This window comes from Mya arenaria, chromosome 11 (genome assembly GCF_026914265.1).
Source record: "Mya arenaria isolate MELC-2E11 chromosome 11, ASM2691426v1".
Taxonomy (NCBI): Eukaryota; Metazoa; Mollusca; class Bivalvia; order Myida; family Myidae; genus Mya; species Mya arenaria.
Genome location: NC_069132.1, coordinates 39,946,005 through 39,965,827, shown reverse-complemented (window position 1 = coordinate 39,965,827; position 19,823 = coordinate 39,946,005). Strand labels below are relative to the sequence as shown.

General features: G+C 34.5%; 1 protein-coding gene across 7 annotated transcripts in view; it reads right to left on the bottom strand.

Moving 5' to 3' along the window:
• Nucleotides 1-19,823, bottom strand: part of LOC128208257 (leucine-rich repeat-containing protein 9-like) — a 64,920-nt gene that overhangs the window by 25,897 nt on the left and 19,200 nt on the right. For all 7 annotated transcript variants that reach the window (XR_008256876.1, XM_052911743.1, XM_052911748.1 and 4 more), the window contains 19 exons: nt 18,944-19,067; nt 18,300-18,426; nt 17,724-17,784; nt 17,500-17,573; nt 15,456-15,574; nt 14,530-14,678; nt 13,786-13,972; nt 12,956-13,012; nt 12,266-12,397; nt 11,432-11,698; nt 9,872-9,982; nt 8,558-8,845; nt 6,386-6,508; nt 5,191-5,366; nt 4,421-4,484; nt 3,578-3,753; nt 3,020-3,093; nt 1,916-2,133; nt 470-538 (listed from right to left, as the gene is read on the bottom strand). Coding sequence is in view for 6 of the 7 variants with exons in the window: in XM_052911743.1 (XP_052767703.1) it covers nt 470-538; nt 1,916-2,133; nt 3,020-3,093; nt 3,578-3,753; nt 4,421-4,484; nt 5,191-5,366; nt 6,386-6,508; nt 8,558-8,845; nt 9,872-9,982; nt 11,432-11,698; nt 12,266-12,397; nt 12,956-13,012; nt 13,786-13,972; nt 14,530-14,678; nt 15,456-15,574; nt 17,500-17,573; nt 17,724-17,784; nt 18,300-18,426; nt 18,944-19,067 (2,596 nt within the window). In the remaining variant the exon portion in view is untranslated. The remainder of the gene's footprint in view (nt 1-469; nt 539-1,915; nt 2,134-3,019; nt 3,094-3,577; nt 3,754-4,420; nt 4,485-5,190; nt 5,367-6,385; nt 6,509-8,557; nt 8,846-9,871; nt 9,983-11,431; nt 11,699-12,265; nt 12,398-12,955; nt 13,013-13,785; nt 13,973-14,529; nt 14,679-15,455; nt 15,575-17,499; nt 17,574-17,723; nt 17,785-18,299; nt 18,427-18,943; nt 19,068-19,823) is intronic.

Here is a 19,823-nt window from a genome sequence, read left to right as displayed (position 1 = left end):
GGTTTCCAGACATTAACGATAAAATTGACTGATTTTACAACAAAAAAAGAAAGAAAAAAAGTTGTCAAAACAGTCAATCTGTGAGAGTGCAGCTTTAAACAATTTTGAGATGTGGAAAAGGTTTTAACTTTCTGCACTAATGCTACAACACCAAGGTTAGCACAATATCCAGACTTTCATTTCTTACAAAGCAGATGAGCTTGAAACGGCAATGTGTTATAAGCAATTATTTAAAATGTTAACTTGATGAAGCTTCCTATTATTTCATGTTTTTTATAACAGAACATAAAATTTAAAAAGTCAACAAAATTAATATTTGTATACCTCTGTGAAAACTTATAAACAAAATTTTGAATATAATGGTGTTTAAAACATTCATATATTGGTGAATGCTTACAGTTGCAAACAAGGTAATGTATATATATATAAGAAATCTGGAAAACGAAAAACATGGTGGAATGTAACCTACCGGGTTATTAACGACGGATATCTCAATGAGGCTTTGTAGACCATCAAGGTTTTCTAACTCTCCGACTTCCTGAAACAACATGGTATCATACAGCATATATTTACACCTCAACTTCCATTCCTTAAATGAACTGCCTCTCGGCAATTGCGGTTATCAATCTATGAACGCAACATCTTCGGATATGTTCGGATCGCATAACAATATACATGAAAATGATTGATCTTGTTATTGTTTGTATGGTGTCAGCAGGTTCTGTAAAGTATAAATCAACATTTTAGAAGGTGTTAATTTATTATATTTTACATGTATTATTGCTTTAAGTGTTTCAATTTTACGTTTAAAAGTGATTTGAAGTGGTTGATCTTTTCCCAATTGCGTTCATACCCCGATAATGACATCAACCCTGCAATTCATTCCTTAATTATATGCAGCTATTACATGGTAATTTAGGTAACAGTCAAAACTAATGTCCCAGGTGGAGGCGATCACATCGAAACTGTTGCCTGAGGCTGCTGAGAGTAACAGTTCAGAATATTATCCCCGACACCAAGGGACAACAGTTTTGACTGTTTACCCCAAAAACATGGAATAACTTGAGGGGTGAAAGCGAAAAGGTTCTAAGTGACATTATATAAAGAAGCAGATAGAACCTTTTCACTTTCACCCCTCGAATTTACTGTTTAATAACTCAATCGAAGCAAAATAGGAAATAACTGTAATAATGTAAGGTTCAGTTGTAGGCGGAAGTGCGTAAATAGTACGTTGATGTACTTGGTAATATGCAAATTGGCATAACCATGACCAGTTCTCCATGTGGAGGTTCAGGGCCTATGTAAATTAGACCAGTCAACCCCTTCAGGGTTGAGCTTGCATTTCTCTGAAGAGATCTGTTGCGTCTTTGGCTTGCACTTTACAATATTACCTGATCAAAAATTTATTTAAATTATGTGTTAAAAAAATAAAAAAAAATAATGATCTGCCGTCTAAAAATGAAATTTGGAAATTTTAATGACGTCACAGCATGACTGGAAAACAGCTCATACAGTTGACTAGGCAATAGTTTAATCCAAGACAAATTGACAGCTTTCATGTAAGAACAGCAAAAAAATAACAGATTTGTTTTTATGTAACGAATCATGTTTAAATGACTTACTGTATGTTCTGTTGGTAAACAACTGCAAATTAGTGAAAAAGGTAAAGTACCTTTCAAGTTGTGGTTTGACGTAAAAACCCTGGGCTGTCATCAAAATAAGAACTTTGAATGTACAGGCCCAATTACCTATAGTATTGCTTGGAACCAAACTTGTTTATTAGCCCTTGGGCCATATAATGGAAGCATCATGTGTCAAAATTTTACCTTTTCCTAAATGCCGTAACAGTGTTATTTCCCTGGTAGAAAGGATTATGCCTAATTTAAATTCTGCAATTAAAATATTGAATAGTTACCTGAATTCTGTTTGACCCCAGATACAGCCTCTGTAAATTCTCCAGACAGTTAAAGTTTGCCAACTCCCTCAGACGGTTCTCCTCCATATGCAGTTCCTGAAGATTCCATTGGTTGATGAATGACATCTCACACACGCTCTTGATCTTGTTGCGGTCCAATACCAGCTCACGTAAATCATGCAGATGCTCCATGCCTTCGACTTTCTGGATTTCGTTACCTGGAAAGAATGTTAATCATTATTAGAACAGTTGCACTAGGTAATAAAATAATGTAGTTCCACTGGGTAATAAAATAATGTAGTTCCACTGGGTAATAAAATAATGTAGTTCCACTGGGTAATAAAATAATGTAGTTCCACTGGGTAATAAAATAATGTAGTTCCACTGGGTAATAAAATAATGTAGTTCCACTAGGTAATAAAGGACATTTTACACACGCTCTTGAATTGGCTACTGTTCAACATAATCTTGTGAATCATGCAGATGATCCATGACATTGACTTTCAGCATTTCCTTGGCTGGGTATACATGAAAAATTTATCAATTTTGTGTCGCATTTTATGTCAAAACAAACTTAACTACATTAAAAAAATAATAATTTTGTCTTGGAATGAGCCAATTGATGCGTAAATGTCTGGAAACCACTGATAAAAGACTGCTGACAAAAGAGCGGATCGCTGTTTTCATACTTATGTTCGAAAATTGATGTTTTATGGCTAAAGCGTTATTAACCATTTAAGAAAAATGAATTTTTGGCAGTTAACCAAACAACTGAGATCTGTTCTATATGGAGCTTCCTTATATGACTGAATTGATGGTACCGATGCAAAAATGAGCTGGTTCTAAGACATTTTTTTTTTTAAAGGTCAAAACTGTCATTTTGTGAGAGTGCAGCTTTAAGAACTTGCATTTCTGAGTCTGAGTCTCAAACATTAGTGAATATGGGCAATGTTCCTATGGAAACATATTCATAAAACAAAGGTCAAGGTCAAAGTCAAGGTTTCCACTTAATCAAAAAGCAGCTGCAATATGCATACCGGTACATAAATTATTTGCAACTTTTTACAACTTTCTTAAACTTTTTCCGGATTATGAGTTGATTACCTTGAAGGAACAGCGCTTTCAATCCAGTCAGTCGGCTCAACTGAAGAGCTCCCATATCCTTGATACCGTTATAACTGCAATAAAAAACATAGACAGTCATCGAGGTTTTCAATGGATCTGTCACAGATGCTCTAAATAAAAAATTTGTAAAATGTGCAGTAAACGATCTTATTTTCAAAAGTACCAAAAGTGTATGCCCGTTAGTTTCAGTTGATCAGAGGGCACATGGCAATTCCTACTTTCTTCAAACTAGATTTCCACGAATCTGATGATTTGCCTGCCTAAGTGCCCATCATTTTATTCTAGTAAAGTTCATCATGACCTTGACCTAATAATCTTTACCTGAAAATTGACCTGATTTAATAGGGCTCACCTTTCAACCATTATCAATGTGCATACGAAGTTTGAAGACTCTACAACAAATCATTCAAAAGTTATTGATTGAAAATATCCCTGGTGACAACAGACAGAGTACTTTGCATGTGTCAGCCATGCCATTGTTTTGCAAGCGACACAAATAGAAAAGAAAAAAAGTCCATAAAAATTTATATTTCTTACCCAAGATGAAGCACCTCCAAGTTTTCAAGAACTGGAGCGAGGTTTGTGTCCTGGTTAAAGAGGTCCGCAGCGTTCTTGAAAGACGAGGGGTTGGAAGTGAGTCCCGTCTTCGTTTTCGATGTTTGCTTCTGTTTTGGCATTACACACTCTATACGATTGTGGTTTAAGCACAGCACCTGGAAGTAAACAGTACTGCAGTTAATTTTGTAACTTAGTGTTTCAACTCATGTCGCCATAATTGGTATTGTCACAAGGATTCTGATTTAATCATTAAATAAACTCCTTTTTTATTTTTTATTATAAATTTTAATGATTTAAAGATTGAGCTTTAGAAAGCTGGTTAGCGCACTCGCTTCTCACAAAGACAACCTGGGTTTGATTCCAGGCCTGGGCGCAAGTGAGTTTGGTTAGTGGTCACTAAGCGGGACAAGACTGGGTTTTCTCTGGGTACTCTGTTTTCCCCCACAACACAAGACCACACTCTCACGCAACATAACTCAGATTAAGTTATCATAACTTTCTTCACACTCGTAAAATATATAACGTTTAAGCTATTTAATTGTTTTTATTTTAGTAAGCCTTTGAGCAGTTGTTACATGTACACTGGCTAATATAGAGACAATTTGCACTAGCTTATGCCATTTTAAAGGAGAAGAAATGTAAAAATAAACAATAACTATTACTTGGTATCTAACCCGGTCATAATAATCTTACACCTGCATCTAAATAATTCAAAATACAATTGACCTGCCATAATATTTTCTCTACAGCAAACCATATTTTAACAATGCTATTTTAGAATGAATAACTTTGTGGAAAAACTCCAAAAGCAAGGTTTGTTACCCTGAGGTTTGGGAGGTTGATGAGTCCGCTGAACGAGGTGAGGTTATTATGCTCCAGGTTCACACTGAAATCATTTAAAATGATTGTAAATGTGACAATATTAATGGTTTTATACAGCTTTTAAAAGCGATAGGGTGTTGCAGACAAGTAAAGGTGCTATTAGGGACATAAGTCAACATTGTATCGGGCAGTGAATAATATAAGCATTATGAATTTCATAGAAAATATTGGAAATTGTGCTTATTTGAAGTAATATCAGGTTTCAACTACTAAATATGTAAAGTTTATTCAAATTCATAAGCATTTCATTTTTTGAAGGCAGGAGGGTACGCATTCTGGTCTCGCTGAGGGAAGAAGGGTGATTCCTAAATGGACAGGGTGCAGCACCCTTCCCATAACCCTCTAGCTAAAACCCTAATCTTTGTGTATGTACTATCATATAAAGTCTTGCATTTAACTCTGCTGATGTAGGAATACATTTGACCCTCCACTGTCCTCAGTCCAAATACCGCTGGAGGGTAAGTTTCCCTAACCTCCAAGAGTTCACCAAGATCTTGTTTCTGTGTGAGACAAAACCCATGCTGAACTCACCTCTGGAGATTTAGAAACACATCAGCTGCCCTCGGTCCACAGTCCAGATACCGCTGAAGGGTAAGTCTCTTTACCTAAATTCTAAGAACTCAAAATGACCCTCTACCCTCCAATAACTCAAGATGACCTATTTCTATGCTATATTGTCCTTGGTGAGAAAAAACCCACACCCTACTTACCTCCGCAGATTTAGAAACACATCAGCTGCCCCTAAGTCCACTATCCGGATACCGCTGGAGGGCAAGTCCATTTCTCTAACATCCAAGAAGTTTGAATGACCTAGTTTTTCAGCCACAAAGTCTGGAGTCAACCGTCCTCCAAACATATCCTTGGCATTATTCCCCTCTGAGGTGTCCTGGGATAAACAGCACAATTTGTTAGGTGATAGAATAATGTGTAACAAATGAACACTTGAACACTTTAAAGGGACTAGACACCAGATGATACAATTGCAAGAAAAAAAGAAAATTGTCAAAAACTTACATAAACTTATGATATCATTGTGTACGAAGCATTAAATCTTACTAACTGATGTATCACATCACTTAAGACACATGTATCTTTCACAGTTTTTTTCTAGACTTCTAGAATTAAATTGTGTGTCCTTTAATCATCAACTTAAAGGCCGAGGTAATAGTATAAAAGGCAGACAGTCAGAAAAATGGCCACTGCACTTGACCTTACAGAGCTGTCTGCTAGTACAGACTGCCAGTACATTTTTTCAAATATACAAATAATTAACAAACAAAAAAAGCTAAAATTTGCAAGATGGTTCATTAAATGTATCAAGAACATATTTTGTGAATTTCAAGTCTCTCAAACAGTTATAAATACTACCTTCAAATATTTTTTTTTATAACTGTCAAACAAATTCAAATTTCCCAGCAATGTTGATAAACAGATCTTGAAAGTTAATGACCCTCCAACAGCCAACTGAATTTCACTACCAATTCCTGTTTACTACAGGTTTATTATCATAGTATATGATGTTGTAACTGCCATATGGTGGAAAACATCCATTATCTGGGTTGATATATACTATCAAATGGCTTATTATAACACAATTCGTAGAAGTATTGGTAATGGTATACAAACTTTATTTATCTAATCTCAAATGAGAAACCAATGAAATGAATTCTTATGTACCACTCTATCCTGAATGGTATAACACTACAAGCCATGTGAATGTTTACAATCAAAACTGCTGACCAGAGCAGGCCACATACACCAGATTAACCACGCCTCCTCTGCCAAATAGGCTTAATTGCTGTCCGGTAGGATATTTGGGGCTTTAAACTTTATTTCCTTATAACTTGTTGATGATTTGACTAAAAATCCGTGGACAAAAATAATGAACATCAAAAATGAACTTACAATTGCCGAGCCATCAAGGGCCTTGAGTGTTCGGAGATGGTAAATGACAAACAGACGGTAGTTGTCGTTGTCCACGGCAACAGGGTTTCCAAACATGTCAAGAATCACCAGGTTCGTCAAACTCTGTAGTTGAAAGAGATCATTACGGTAATATTGGTCCGATTATTCAGAACTTTGTTAAAGTTAACAATGTTGTTAACTTTGCCGTTGTTAACTTTTAAATTGTTACTTCATAGGAAGATTAATGGATACACTCGTGATCTGGTGTATTTCAAAAGAATATTTGAGACAACTGTCTCAGTCGTACTTGTTGATATTTAGATATGTGAACACATCGTGAAATATTTCACGTTAAAAAGTTAATGATATTGTTAACTTTAACAAAGCAAAAGATTTTCCCATTACAGACCACCAACTTGAATTTAACCTGTGAGGTATGGCAATCAATTATTTCACAACTTAAAGCTGCACTCTCACAGACTGATAGGTTTTATTTTTCTTTAAAAATTTTGTCTCAGAATCAGCTGATATTGGCATCAATGTCTTCATTTCAGTCATATAAGATAACCTACCACAGAATAGAATGTTTGGGAAAATGCCAAAAAACTCATATTTCTTTAAGCGTTAGTTACGCTTTTAGCCATAAAATATCAATTTTAAAACATAAATAGAAACAACTACGATATGATAATTTTCCAACAGCCTAACATCAGTTGTTTCCAGATATTAACGCAAAAATTGGCTCATTTGGAGACAAAAAAAATATTTTAAAAAATATGGTAAATCTGTGAAAGTGCAGCTTTAATAATGTCGATAACAATGCAGAATCCGGCCTTAAAGAGTTTTGTATTTTTCTACTTAACAATCCTACTTTGGGATAGAACCATAATTGCCATTGAGTACTTTAACAACAACTTCAGAAACAGTTTGGTTTTAACATAACAGGAAAAATACATTAATAGATTGTAAATGTTTCAGAAAGGACGAGAATTCATTTAAAAAGGGTTGTAACATATTACATAGTGTAACTGCCTTTGAGCCGGCAGGGCTTTGAGCAGGGAGGGCTCTGAGCAGGGAGGGCGCTAGTATCTCCCTGTGGTATGATCCGGCTGGAAGCGTGACGCTGTTTGAATTGTTAAAGCTGCACTCTCCCAGATTTACCATTTATTACAACTTTTTTTATTTTTAGTCTTGGAAAGAGCAAATTTTTGCGTAAATATCTGCAAACCAATGATATAAGATTGCTGATAAAAGATCAGATTGCAGATTTTCATATTTCCTTTCGAAAATTAATGTTTTACGGCAAGAAATAAGCATAAAACATCAATTTTTGAACTTAATGATAAAAACCTGAGATCTTATTTTTTTGTCAGCAGTCTTATATAACTGGTTTCCATGGACTTCGCAAAAATTGGCTCGTTTCAAGACAAAAAATAAACTAGAAATGTGTCCATAGGACACGGATGCCCCCACTTCGGTTTTTTGTCACAGAAAATAAGCCATAATGATTTTTGAAGTATTTTTGGCAAAAAAGGGCCGTAACTCCTAAATGACTAAAGCGATTTCCATGACTATCGAACTTGATCAAGATATTATGGTCACAAACATGTGTTTAAAGTTTGGTGAGGATTGGACAAACAGTTTTCAAGAATTAGATCGGAAACAATCTTCGGGACGTATTTTTCAAGTCTTTTTTTGCAAATAAAGGGCCGTAACTCCTAAATGACATAAGCGATTTCCATGGCTATCGAACTTGATCAAGATATTATGGTCACAATCATGTATGTAAAGTTTGGTGAGGATTGGACACATACTTTTCAAGAATTAGATTGGAAACATATATTTTTGAAGTATTTTTGGCAAAAAAGGGCTGTAACTCCTAAATGACTAAAGCGATTTCCATGACTATCGAACTTGATCAAGATATTATGGTCACAAACATGTGTTTAAAGTTTGGTGAGGATTGGACAAACGGTTTTCAAGAATTAGATCGGAAACAATCTTCGGGACGTACGTACGGACAGACGTACGTACGGACAAGGGCAACCCTATATGCCGCCACTTTGTGGGGGCATAAAAAGTTGTCAAAACGTTCAATCTGTGAGAGCAATTCACACGGAGTGGGCGTTTGTTGAATTATACTACAAGGGTGAATAAAGCCCCTTATTATACCTTCAAATGGAACACGTCTCTGATATTCGTGATCTGGTTATTGCCGATGTAGACCTCCATCAGAGGGGTGCAATTCTGAAGACCATTCAGCGAGGTAAGCTGATTATTGTCGAGGGCAAGATAGTGTAGATGTACGAGGTTTTGGAGACTGGAGAACTCAAGCGAGGTGATGTAGTTCTGGCAGAGACTTAGGCGGCGTAGGTGTGTTAGTTTTGAGATGCCATCTAATTTACAGATACAGTTGTTTTCGATGGAGAGTTCTTCAAGTTTCTGGCAGTGGTCTAAACCCTGTAATGAAGAAATAGAAAATGTTTATCATTTAAGGAATTAATTGAGGGACTGGGGTATGAACGCAGTTGGGCTGGTTAAAGTGTGTGGAGTCCAAATGTTGCGTTCATCAGATGATTATAGCAATTGCCGAATAGCCATTAAAAAGCTGTTTAAATCTCAATCAGCTTTTATTTTACCCCCCTGGGTCTTTTAAAAGCTGATTTAAGTTCCATGTTTATTCGGTATCACTGCCACTTTATCCTTGCTTTTTTATATTAAAGTCTACAATACTTTTGCATTAGGCTGTTCAATTCTCACTTAGCAAATTAACAAACAGTTTTTTTTAAGGGACTAGACACCAGATTATACAATTGCAAAAAAAAACAACCAAGTAAATCCCCGGAGTAAATTTAAAAATCACGTGACTTTCGCAAGCTAAATAAACACACTATAAACTTAAAAACCATTATGCGATATTTTCTAAACTCAGCTGAGACAGCGACAAAATATTAATCTAATCATGTTAAATGATGTACTATTGGTCTCATACATTTTGACAATTCAAGGGTTGTTTGGTGAAATAATGTATTTGCCGATTTTCCAGCTGGTGTCTAGCCCCTTTAAAGAGCTGAGTTCTGTACCTCAATTTTTCTCCAATGTCTTTAGTTTAATTTGATTTTGCATCGAAATACCTGGTCGTTATACATGTACATATTTGATTTAAGCTGGTTGTACAATTGTATACCATAATGGAACAGTTCTTTTAAAGATGCACTATTACTCCCCTATAGGATGTACCACAATTAATACAATTGTTATAATTTACTTTTTGGACCCACCAGTCATTTATTATTTGTGCGTTTTCAGCTATTAAATACTCAGTTACAATCTTGTTATAAATCAATAATTAATATTTTCCATAAATGCATTATTTAGTAAGTAATTAAAGATTTATCACTCAAAATTTATGTTTGTTATACATGTCTTTGTATTGATTTTAAATACAAGTGTCACTTTAAACCATTATTATTCTGTATCACCGACCTCTATTTTAGTGATGTCATTATTGTTGAAGGACGCATATTTCAGATGTTCCAGTTTTTCCAAGTTGGACAGCTTTGTGATGTGTTGATTGTCCAGATTCAGGGAAGTAATCTGAAACAATAATAAGATTTGTACGAGTCCTATGACAAACCTTAAATATTTTTTTACAATTTAATACTTTCATCTTTTAATAGGTTATTAGCTCAAGAGTTATAGGATGGAGCTGCACCCCGCCCTTTTATTGTAGCACCCTTCTGCCCTCATGGAGACCAGCATGTACAACCTTCTGCCTTCGTAGAATTGAATGCTGTAGATACATGTACTCAAATATTTCCTTTGCTTTGTTTCTTATTGTATGCTTATAAATACATACAAACTTAACATATATTGCAGTTGAATGCTAAAACTACATCAATTAAACACATGTTTATCAATTGTTCTCAAATTTATATTGTATTTTAGTTCTTCACAGCTTGAAATAATGTGGATTTTCCACCCTAAGCACCCTGGAAATTGGGCCATATTTTTACTCCAAATTTGTCAGAAAAAAAGGCACTGCAGCTTCAAGAGACAAGAGGACCGCTAGCAGATGTCAACGACTGTCTGAGTTATAGTTTTGGTCAGTGAAAAATCTGCATAAGTCAAGTTTTATTTAAATATCTGGAACTGTTTTTTTGTTTATGTTCATGTTAAAAGTTTCCGAATCACTATGACATAACTATCACAATTACTTGGCTTTTGTTTTGAAAAATAGACGAGCATATTCCAACCTTGAAAATATCACTAAAGTCTTTTAGCTTTAAATTTCCACAGACCAAAACTAAAATTCATAAAATATTTGGTTCATTGCCCAGTATGTGTATACCATGTGGTATATTGCGTCATAAATGCTACGTTGGAAGGCAATATTTTGCTTTGAATGAAGACTTTAAACAAAGGTATCTTTACTATTTCTTCCCCATTTTTATTGAAACATAGCGCAGTCTATGCGGCTTACTAATATCCGCCTTCTATATTTAACCAGAGTTTGATTGAGAGTTAAGTTTCTTAAAACACTTAGACAAACCTTTACAAAAAGCCGCTGCCTGATAGAGCGCTGTCAAAACATTATTATGGAAACAGATTTGTCAAAGTGTTTGAAGAATTAATTACCTAATCAAACTCTGCTAATAAAATGAAGGTGGGGCACTTTAATCCCCATAGACTGCCCTTTGTTTCAATTAAAATGGTGTAGAAAAAGAAAAGTTATCTTTGTTTTAAGTTTTCATTTTAAGTAAAATGTTGCTTTCCGACTTAGCATATGGTAGGACGTAATCTATCACGCTGTATACACACACTGTTGTTTACAATAACAATTTGTCCAGTCCTACACAAATTGTACAAAACTTAGCTGGTGGGTCAGACAAGTTTGGTAAAATCTGCTACAGTGTTCAGGTGGCTCTCTGCAAAAAACAATTCCAGCTGTCATCTCAAAAATGGACATGTTTTTAATAATTAAGAGTAGATAATAGCCTTTTCGGCAATCAAGGTTAAAATCAACCCCTAAATCATGACCTCTACCTTTGAATACCAGTGTATATCATGGTCGCTCAATTTCTCTGGCTTGTGTCTGCTGGTTGTACACAGGACCTGCGCCGTTGACAGAAGACTCAGTGACCGGGGACGGGACTGATCGGTGCGGGAAAATGTGAGCAATGAAACCTGGGAAATACGAGATCCTGCAGCAATGCGCAGTGCAGCAGAAGATTCTGATTCTGTCACTGTTGCACCATTGAGAAGATTCAATAATTTTAATCTACCGATTATACGTAGCCGCAAACTGTCAGCCTGAAATTAAATGTTTAATGGAGGGTTTATGAAATCTGGTCAACATTTTTGCAAGACAAAAAAACCCATTTCAGTCATATTTGACTTTTTCTTACAAACTTTTAGGTGAAAAATGTTGTTTTATTTCTTTTCCATCTCCAACAATACAGCACGCCGTATTAAACAAAAACTTATTCTGCTACTGTCATTTTCCAAATAGTTTAGTTGCAGGTGTTGAGTGCTACCTTTCGCAGACTGATGTTTATTCAAGGGTTTTACAAAATAAACCTACTTTTCAGTAACATATTTTTTAAGGAACATACTTTATTTCCTAAAGAAATGATTTAGAATATATTCAATTACTACCTGTATCTATAATTTTTAAGAAAATGCACTAAATTATTTATGCAATTGATTTTTGACGTCATTTTTGATCTGGAATTTCCTGAAAATGTCCTGTAAAATCAAAATTGCTGTTTTGTTGTTTTAAACTAAAAGCAGTGCATTTAAACATTAAAATAATCAATGAAGACACCTAACAATAGAAATATGATACTGACTAAGAAAGCCAACTAAAAATCAACTCACCTTCTGCCATGGGTTATTGCGAACATCTAGTGCCGTAATGTTGGGCATGTGTTTACGGAGAATGGAGAGCTCGTCTTTCGTATGGGTCAGCTTGTTCCAGCTGATATCCAGCTGACGAAGTTTGTGTAGGCCCTTGGATAAGGATATGATAATTGTCAATTTAGTCTATAGCGATGTATTAAAGCTGCACTCTCACAGATTTACTGTTTTGACAACTTCTTTTATTTTTTGTCTTGGAATGAGCAAATTTTTGCGTAAATATCTGAAAAACAATGCTGAAAACTGATCAGATCAGAGTTTTTCATATTTATGTTTGAAAATGAATGATAAATGGCTAAAGGCTTAACTAATGCTTTATAAAAAATGCATAAAATATCAAATTTTAATCATAAATATAAAAACCTGCAATCTGATTTTTGGTCAGCTATCTTATATCACTGGTTTCCATGCATTTTTGCAAAAAATGAATCATTTTAAGACAAAAAAAAATATATAAAAAATGTCATAATCAATCTGTGAGTGTACAGCTTTAAAGTTCTATTGTGGGGGAAGCTAAAAGATCCTGGGTGTTGTTGTCAAAACAACAACAACTTAAGCTCTCCACGATGGGAGACTTGTCACTGATATATCTTAAAATCGATGTCATAAATATCAAAAAAGGTATTTTGCAATATAAAACCCAAAACTTACCTTAAGTCCTTCTAAAGTTACGATTTTGTTGAAACTAGCATCAAGTTGTTCCAAGCCCTGGGGAAGAAAAAGAGTGAAAAACAAATCAGAAAAAAACATGCTTAATGAACTATTCAAGATCTAAGGTATCATCATATTGAAAATTCACTGTGAACACAGTCTCTTGCTTTCTCATGCCAACTTCCAACTCTTGCTGGGTTGTTTGCTTACTCTTTCTTAGTTGTTTGTTTACTTATGCTAAGTTATTTGCTAACTCATGCTTAATTGTTTGATTACTTATGCTTAGTTGTGTGTTTACTCTTGCTTAGTTGTTTGCTTACTTATGCTTTGTAGTTTGTTTACTTATGCTTTGTAGTTTGTTTACTCTTGCTTAGTTGTTTGCTTACCCATGCTTAGTTGTTTGCTTACTCTTGCTTAGTTGTTTGCTTACTCTTGCTTAGTTGTTCGCATACTCTTGCTTAGTTGTTTGCTTATTCTTGCATAGTTGTTTGCTTACTCTTGCAAACTTGTTTGCTTACTCATGCTTAGTTGTTTGCTCACTCATACTTTGTTGTTTGCTTACTCATGCTTAGTTGCTTACTTTCTTGCTTACTTATTCTTACTTTTTCTTACCGACTATCTTGCTTAGTTATACTTACTTTGTAATGCTTACTTGTTTGTTTAAATATGCTTATTCTTTGGCTTACTATGTCTTACTTGCTTGCAATTTATGTTCTGTTTATGTATTGCAATTAAGTTCATTGAAAGATAACCACATTAATTTTTTATAATTCTGTCTAAAATTGAGAAAAACAGTATACACATCATTTTAAAAAGAAAAGATGACTAACCATGTGAGCGAGCTCATCTAGCTTGGAGAGCTCATTGAAGCTGACAACCAGGCGTTTAAGGGACTTTAGGGGCTGGAGAGGCTTCAAGCGGGTCAACCCATTGCCATGGAGATTCAGGGTGGTTATATGCTCCAACTCTTTTTCCATGGTGATTTTCAACAAAAGTTCATCTGTTACTGCTACTAATCTGTAATATTAAACCTTAAAATTTTGTTTTATACAAAAACAACTGTATTTCAAGTGGGACAACCTGTTACCATAGAGATTCTGGGTAACAATATGTTCCATATTATTATTTTTTTGGTGATCTTCAACATAAGCTTCTATTAATCTGTAACGTCTTTTAGGGAGTAAATTGTACTCTTTTAAAAAGTTGGACAACTGATTGCCATGGTGATTAAATGTAGTGATGAATTCCAAATCTTTTTTCAAGATAATATAATCTTCAACAACAGTGAACCCAAATGCTTGACTATTTTTTCTCAGTCAAAAAAGCAGCACAACTTGATAATAAGTAAAGAGTTGGTGGCCTTGCTGTGCAAGTGTTGTCTTTCGCAACATGTGTACCAAGTTTCATTTGAATATCATTAACGGTTTTTGAGTTATGGCCAAGTTTAAAGGCCAAGGCCAAGGCATGCTACAAATGACAACAAAGGCTATAATAATACCTTGACTATTTACAAAAAAAACCCCACATCATCACTTATATTTAGAATGGTAACAGACCCTCAATTAAGACCTTACCTAGGTCTTTGTTTGGGCTGGGGCTCCATATTCAGGACATCGCTGTCCACTTGTTTATCCTCTTCCTGGAGGGGCGGGCTCGGGTAGTTGCTATCCTTGTTGTCCAGTAACACTTCGTTAAATTGAGCAAACGGAGATTTTGGTCTCATCTGTAATGGGTCAGGGTAATATTGAGTCTGATTGGTTAACAGAAAAAATAATCTATCACTATATTTATGGATGCAAACCATCAACTGTAATTTCCATGCAGCAGGCTATTTCATGTATTGTTGTGACTTCACTGTTTGTATTACTGCATGAGCTAGTGTTGTTCAGATTATCAATTTCAGTGGTAAATAGATTAAAAAGGTTAAAGTCGGCAACTATTGATAGCGCTTGTCATAATCGATTTTGAACAAAATTCCTAATAAAGGACTGTTTTTTCTACAATTTTGACTTTATTTTATCCCAATTTTCCTTTTTCAAAAAACTGATTCTTCAATAATCCAGTATTGGATATATTTATCTGCAATAATTATTTAATAATGAACAATAAATGCTTAAAGATGCAATTTTACCCCCAAATCAGATTATCCACAATTAAAAATATTGTTTTAATATTCCAAAAAGGATGAATAAATGTCAAAAACAGTGGTTCTTATGAAGGATACTGAGTTTTATTTGAAAGAAATGTGCATAAAACACGTTATTTCTACCTTATGAGACTAGTAAATCTTTTAGCATTCAGTTAATTCACCAATCAATATTTTTGCGCTTTCTGCTATTAAATGCACAGCTACAATCTTGTTATCAGTAATTAATATTTTTCATAAATGCATCATTTATTAAGTAATTAAAGGTTCACAACATATGGTGTTTACATCATCACAGATAACTAAGCAAAGGAATAAAAAAAATAATAAATTGGCCAGAGGGTGAGACCCTACCTTGGTGACATATTCAAACTCGACAATGTACTCGGGCAGAACGAGCTCGTTATCGAAGATGTACCATTCACACTGCCGAGAGCTGCACTCACATGACGAATTGTCGAGGTTTAATTTATCTGCAAACATGGGAATAAACCTCATACTTAACTGTTAATGTAAGCAATCTGATGTTAATTGCAGATCGATTGTTCAGAACCCGTTAAGGTGCAGGGCTTGCGGGCTTGTGTTAATTTCGACCACTTTCGACTATCAAATAAATATTATTCTCTTCTGCTGTATTCGTTTATGTCTACCATTTCTGAATGGATTCACATGAAATTTACCTCAGCCAATATTCATAAAAAATCTTAAGTAATTTCCTTACTTAGTCAGTTTCTTAAGAAAAGTATCTCACTTATAATTTGAAATAATAACTTAATACTATCTGAAGTTCTTTATTTTCATTGATTTCATTGAAAATACATAATATTATTTTAAGAACACTTACACTTTTCTTTTAATTTGATTTTGAAATTTGCAAGAAAATTTACTTAAAGCTGCACTCTCACAGATTGAACGTTTTGACACCTTTTTTTTTTTTTGTCTTGTAACAAGCCAATTTTTGCGAAAATTCATGGAAACAATATTTAATTTCAAAAATGAATGTTTTATGCATTTTTCTTAAACCGCTAGTAACGGTTTAAGCCATAAAACATGAATTTCCGAAAGGATATATGAAAATCTACGATCAAATTTTTTGTCAGCAATCTTATATCATTGGTTTGCAGATATTTACGCAAAAAAATTCTCTTTCCAAGACAAAAAATAAAAAAGTTGTAAAAATGGTAAATCTGTGAGAGTGCAGCTTTAAGATAAGAAATGACTTAAGACGCTCAGTCATTTCCTAACTTACGTCACTTTACTAATTTAAGTATCTTATTGGTCATATGATATAAAAACTTTATAATTTCTGAAATACAATATTTTCATTGAATTTTTCAAAAATACACATATTTTTGTGTTAAAAACAATTAGACTTTTTTTTTAATTGATCATTTTTTTTTTAGAAATTGACTTAAGTTAGGAAATGACTTAAGATGTTTTATGAACACAGCCCCTGGTGTAACATCAAATAGTATAATTGATTCAAATCAAGCAATTCATATCTAGATTTCAATAATCACATTGCTGCTCAAACAATTCTGTTACTAATGATTTCAAGTTTTGATGTATTCAATGATCATGGCTTATACTTTACCCAATCTATAAAGTGAACTTTAAATCAACTTCAATATCTATCGCTTGTCGATCATCTCATACATTTAAGAAACCAGCTATCGCAATTAGAGATTAGATGTAAACTTTTACGTTTAACATCAAACTATTAAAGAAGCGAGTTCATTCCAGCCTAAAGTATACATACACGTACAATTTGCACTGCTTTCACTTAAAATTGTAGTTTTTATTAAATAACGGCACAGTGACAAACAAAACTCTTTGAAGTGCTGAAAATGAACATTCAAAACAGCTGTTAGAGCTGTAAAAATTGATTATCTGAGACGCTTCAATACAAAAAAGCATTGCAATCATGGTTCATGACAAGCTTATTTTGTTACGTTTATTTGCAAGTAGAATTATTTTATTTTATGCTGTCCGGTGGTTTATAAGGATTCATCAGTGAAATAAAATTGATATTTCACTGTTTGAAACAGTAAAAATATAAAAATTGATATTTTTCACTGTTTTGAAATTTTAGCCCGCTCTCAGTTCCAAACCAAACGACAGCGTACACTGGGCTGGGGCACAATTTCAACAACATTATTTCCAAAATGATGTTACGTGCACCTTGAAATTGGTACATTTTTTCAGTGTAAGATAGCAATATAGTTCAACTAATGAACACCAAAAGTAAATATTTCACTTGTGGCTATGCCACTCGTGAAATATATCTTTTGGTGCTCACTCGGTGAAATATATTACAATCTTACACTGTAACAAACAATTATCCTCTATGTTATTATTTGCTTTGAAGTGTTTGTATTCGTGATTATACAATACTCACTTTTATCATGGTTAACACACATTTTCCTCGGCCTGAACACAGAGTCTAACTTTGGATATGATGACTGCTGAATTCTGAAGAAAAAAAAACACACACACACTTTCTATTGTACATCAGAGGAAATGGTTGGATAACGATTTTAAAATAAAGTAGTACAGAAATAAGTAAATTTTTAACAGAATTATTATTTTTTCAGAATAAGAATTACTCAAATTAATACCTACATTTTATCATCCAGGGCTTTGGCATTTTTCCCAAGATACACCTTTGAAATCACTAACTGGCCTAAAAGAAAGAAACATGAAATAAACATTAAACCATTGGGATTTTTTATTCTTTCAAGTTCCAATATAAGGTTAATTTATCTCAGAATCTTAGGCAGAGATAAACCATGTCAATTTGATTAACTTCTTATAGGAAACAATGTTGCAGTCTTTACTCCTCACAGAGATTCAATCAATAGCAAAAGAAAAGAATTTTATCAATGGCAATTCATATCAAGAGGGGCAGAACACTTGCAAATCCTTGTCCCTGACTTTGTTGACGAGATTTTAAAGAAAAAATGTTTATCAATGGCAAACCATATTTAAAAATGCAGAACTAATGAAAAACTTTACCAATGGCGTACCATTTTTTAAGGTGCAGAACTCTTGCACCTCCTTGCTTGTGTTTTTTTGGTGAGACTTTAAAGAAAATTATTTATAAATGGAGTACCATATTTAAGGGATTGAAATCCCGCCTCTCCTCGCTTGTGTTTTTGTTGATGAGATTTTATAGAAAAACATTTATCAGTAGCGTACCATATTTAAAGGGGCAGAACTCTTGGACCTCCTTGCCTCTGTTTTTGTTCATGAGGTGGTTTATCCGGTGTCTGTCCGCTAAACTCAGACTGTTGCTTAACGGCACTGCACCATCTCGGCTTAAGTCCTGAAGAAGATACATATTAACACATACAGTCAAACCTGGTCGTACGGCCAACTGTTTTAAATGGCTCTACCGTTTCATTCTCAGCAGCCATGAAGCTATTTCCAGGATTCTCTCAGGATTGTTGGTTCCACATGGTAGCGAGGTTTCCTACTTAAAAAAACAGTTACTTAAGTAGCTTAGTTCAACCCAACAGCAAAGTTATTTTAAAAAGCTTTACTGCATAGTTCTCCACATCACTGAAGCCGTCCTGAGGTATCCTTTTGGGCTCGCTGGTTCTACCCAGTAGAGAGGGGTCCCACTTCAAGAACAGCATGTACTTAAGTAGCTTCTTGTTGCCAAAAATCAAAGTACTTTACAAAAGGTTTACCATATCATTCTCAGCATACTTGAAGCCCTCTTCCAGGGTTCTTTTGAACTTGCTAGTTCCACATGGCAGCGATGGGTCCCACATTAAAAACAGGTACTTAAGTAGCTTTGTTTAACCCAATATCAATGTTATTTTCAATAGAAGGTTTACCGTATAGTTCTCCGCATCCATGAAGCCTTCCTCCAGTATCCTTTCAGGCTCGTTGGTCCCACCTGGTAGCGAGGGGTCCCACATCCAGAACAGGTACTCAAGTAGCTTCTTGTAACCAACATTTCTGGGAAAACAAGCAAATTCATTGAATTAATATACTAAGTTAATATACTAAGGAGTTTAGGAGAAATGGAAAAGACAAGATAGTGTGACAGACAGATGGACGGTTTTGCAAAAAGAAAATGTCTCCCTTTGCAAAGACTTATGGGACTTGCTACGCATATTTTTATTGTCATTGTAAAGATGTGTACCAATTATCTAGTCAATATCTGAAATGTTTGTCATGTTATGGCTATGTTATGGCCAACAGTAACAAGAAAAGTCACAGACTGCTATATCCCCCGCCGAATTAAAAACAGTATCATCTTTGCCTTATGACAAAGGATAACATTGAAAATTAACAAAGAGCAATAACTAAAAACATATTGCAAACAGATTTATAGTTCCTATGCATTGCACTTCTCCTCAATGAGTTCTATCTGTATATGAAATTTTAAGTTAATACCTCAAACTATTTTCAAGTTATGCTCCGGACAAAAAATAAGTTTGAAATTAACTAAGGGCAATAACAAAAAGAATACTGCTAGCAGAGTTATGTTAACTGTGCACTGCACTTCTACTCAATGAGATCTATTTGTACATGAAGTTTGAAGTCAATCCCTCTAAGGCTTTGCAAGTTATGTTCTGGACAAGATAGCCCCCCCCCCCCCCAACACACACACACACACATGCCTTAATCATTCGAGCTACAGAAATGCATAATATACATGCCTATCACTACTATGTCCCCTTTACTATTCTGTGGGGGGGGGGGGGGGGG